This window comes from Loa loa (genome assembly GCF_000183805.2).
Source record: "Loa loa unplaced genomic scaffold supercont3.555, whole genome shotgun sequence".
Lineage (NCBI taxonomy): Eukaryota > Metazoa > Nematoda > Chromadorea > Rhabditida > Onchocercidae > Loa > Loa loa.
This window is the reverse complement of record NW_018108735.1, coordinates 19,023-22,448: the sequence shown is the minus strand read 5'-3', so window position 1 is coordinate 22,448 and position 3,426 is coordinate 19,023. Positions and strand designations below refer to the sequence as shown.

The window sequence follows — 3,426 nt, the reverse complement described above, 5'->3', positions numbered from 1 at the left end:
CTTACATGTTCGATGACATTCGTAGAACCAGGTAAGCTTGAACTTTTGAGAAGAAAATCAAAAAAATACATAGGTGAGGAATTCGAAAGAAAAAGTGAAGATTATGGCCAAACATGTTACTCTTATCTGAGATTCGTAGAAGGTATAAGAAAGATTTTTTTAGATGATGTGATATTCATAACATCGGATGGTGTTTCTGATAATTTTGATCCGGTAGTTGGGAAATTTTGTGTTATCAAGAGGTCGTCAGAACCAGTCATTCTTTCTGAAAAATGCGAGCCAGTTGCAGTGTACGTTTTCTTTCTTACTATTTTTATTCAATGGAATAATTTATTTAATGAAATAATTTATTTCTTTATTTACTGAGTTAAAATTCATTAACGCGTCGGTATGGTTATTTAGTAATGTATTTTATTTGTTATACATGATGTAATTCTATTTGTGTTAAGCTGTCAAATGGCTGCTGATATATTTATTTTCGAAACTCTAAAGTTACTGAATGAAATCTTGAACAACTTCTGCTATTTTTAGGTCAGTAGGTAGTGAAGGTAAAAATCGAGATGTTGAATTTGCTCGAATACGCACCTGCAATGCGTCACTTCCATGTGTTGATGCTGAGGAGCGTCATGAGTTAATGTTGTTAAGGTAATTATAATTTTCAATTTCGTATTAGCACAAAATTTTTCGTTTTGGATTTGAACTATAAACTTTTCCGAATTCCAAATAAAATACTAAGGAAAAATTTTGCAGATATTCTTCGAATTTGTAATTTATAGATATTTTATTATAATAATTATTGTAATGCTGTCTGGTCTTTTTTGAGGATGGGTGATATAATTTCGAATGGTATCCTCCCACCCATGTCAAGATTAAGATCTTCACCGGCACGTCGGTCACGATCACCGAACAGCAATGGCGTTATTGTTAGTGCCAGCAAATTGTGCCATAATCTTATTCAGTTCGCTCAGCAGCTATCCATGTAAGCTTATTTTTATATGAATATGCATTCACATGCTGTATATAAGTATGATCGATTTCTTACTTGATTCTATTTGGTTTTAAATTCTTGGAAAGATGTTGCAAATCCTTTTGAAATTGATTTTTGTAGTGATTTTAAGTAAAGGTAGAAAAGAAAGGGGACGAATAAATTGGTTGTTTGAAAAGTGAATTTCTTTTTCCATATAATTTTGCAGTGCTCAGTTTTGCAGTTTATTTACTGAATCCCAGTAATTTCTGTTATTCGTTTCAATTTGAATTTCGGGTTGTACTGGCTCATTTTCAAAAATGTTTTGGCCACCTTTTTAGTACAAAAGTAAAGTAGAAAGCTCATAAAACTGCTGTAGAGCCTGATATAGAATGCGGAGAATAAAATATGGAAAGATGTACTGTTAACTTTATCGTCCTTTATCGTTTCCAATGTATAAAGTGTTCTTTTCAATAATTTATTTTGTTCGTATGAGAATAGCACCTTTTATTATCAGTTCGGAGAGTATTTTAGATCTACAACCAAAAAAAAGTATGACGGATCATGCAATATTTACAGTTATATTCGTTGTTTTTAAGTACAAGTTTGTTCTTTCTCTTTTCTATCTGCTTAGTACTTGGATCTTTGTTCTTTTACATTTCTTGATTAGTCTTTATCTCCATTTTCCACTTTTTTTTTTAGGGCAAAGCGCCGAACCTTGGAAGATCCGGAACTTTACCAAATTGAGAAACGTCTGACAAAAAGTGAACAACGTAATCATCGCAGAATGGTGCGATGTAAATTAAGCGAGATGCCTGGAAAATTAGATCATGCAACGGTTGTAGCCTTTAAAGTGGGGATTTGGCCAAGTGATAATGGTATACACCTTCTAAAAAATTATTCATAATTTCAAAATTTTGAAATAACTTATAGTATCGCACTACGAGATAGCGCTTAAGATCAAATAACACGCAATGATCAAAACTAAAAAGATATGATAAGAGAAAGAATCTGACTTCATTTGGTGAGTGTTTGTAAAATTGAGTTCCGCACTTTTTTCAAGACTGTTCCTTCAAACAAAAAAAACTGACAAGGTTAAAACTGAAGAAGAAATATTTAAAAATTCCATGCGATTTCAAGGTTATAAAGAATAATGGGTGTCGTGTAGTTTAACTGCAATCATTTCATTTCATGAAGTCGCGTACTGAATTCGCTTATGCATGGATCCTTACATTTGTGGCAGTTAGCTCATGCAGAATTTCAAATTAGAATCGTGATTCCAAGTAGAATTTCAAATTAAAATCGTAATTTCATGTAGACTTTCGAATTAAAATGGTAATTTCGGCTTGTCTAATTTCATTTCAGATGCAGTAAGCGAGAGATCATTATTAGCAAACGACTGTTTGAATGATTCGCTTTCAACTTTACACTGTGAAAACGAGGAACAGGTGGATGTTAAGTCATTGGTGGTGAAAAACATTCAGGAAGAAATGACATGCAATGTAAATTTCGCCGTACAAAACGATTTCATCGTACATGCACAAACTTCCGTGCCATGTAGTGATCCAGAAAGGGCAACTGCAACACTAAATGTGAATGCTGATAGTGCACAATTCGAGTTAGCTGGAATGAATGAAAGAATGAGAAATAGAAACCCTTATCAAGGGATACGAGTAAGTTCCATATTCTTGATAGATTAGATTATAAGTCCACTTAATATCAAATTAACCATTGCAAAATTAGCAAAATTACGATTACTGCAATTGTTTATAGGGAAATATAGCCAGTTATTCATTAATGGGAGTTATGATCAAGGTATTTCGTAGTTTTGACATTTCAGATATATATAGCTAATTAAATGCTCCATGATTTCATATTTTCATGTTTAGAAATCAAATAAATCAGATAATGTTAAAATCCAGCAGAAGCATCCTCGTGGATCAGTTGGTCGTCATACACTTTCAGTGGATGTCGCATGGCTAAAAAAAATTACAGTGCTCAAAAATTCTGCAAATGGATCCATAAATGAAGAAGAAAAGACAAAGTAAATTTTTTTGTCCTGATGTCTAAGTTTTTTAAATATTAAAAGTTAACATATTCCAATTTTTATGCTAAAAGTAATAAACATTTAGTATTGCAACATTTTCTTCCAATTATAACGGTTCCATATAGGGACAGTTGCGGTGTGGAAATTGAAAGACCACAAATGTTGTCATTGCGTCAACGCATTCGTAGTCTTATGGGCTCAGCTCGCAGCATAATCCAGACAAGTGCTGCCGGAACACCAAACAGGGAATTATCTTCACGTAATCCGTTCTCGAAGAAAGTATCTTCCGCTAATTCATCGCCAAGGAAAAAATCACACGCTTACTAACATTTACTTATGCACTGTTGATTAATTAATCGAAAATCGTACTCAACTTTTGAAAATATAAAAAGAATTGTATAAATTGATTGCCAAG

General features: G+C 32.8%; 1 protein-coding gene across 1 annotated transcript in view; it reads left to right on the top strand.

Moving 5' to 3' along the window:
• LOAG_18821 (hypothetical protein) overlaps positions 1-3,426 on the top strand; it is a 6,986-nt gene extending 3,560 nt beyond the window's left edge. The window contains exons 8-13 of the mRNA XM_020451484.1: positions 532-645; positions 824-979; positions 1,667-1,842; positions 2,330-2,637; positions 2,854-3,008; positions 3,137-3,426. Of these exons, the coding sequence (XP_020304730.1) occupies positions 532-645; positions 824-979; positions 1,667-1,842; positions 2,330-2,637; positions 2,854-3,008; positions 3,137-3,338 (1,111 nt within the window). The 3' untranslated portion in view covers positions 3,339-3,426. The remainder of the gene's footprint in view (positions 1-531; positions 646-823; positions 980-1,666; positions 1,843-2,329; positions 2,638-2,853; positions 3,009-3,136) is intronic.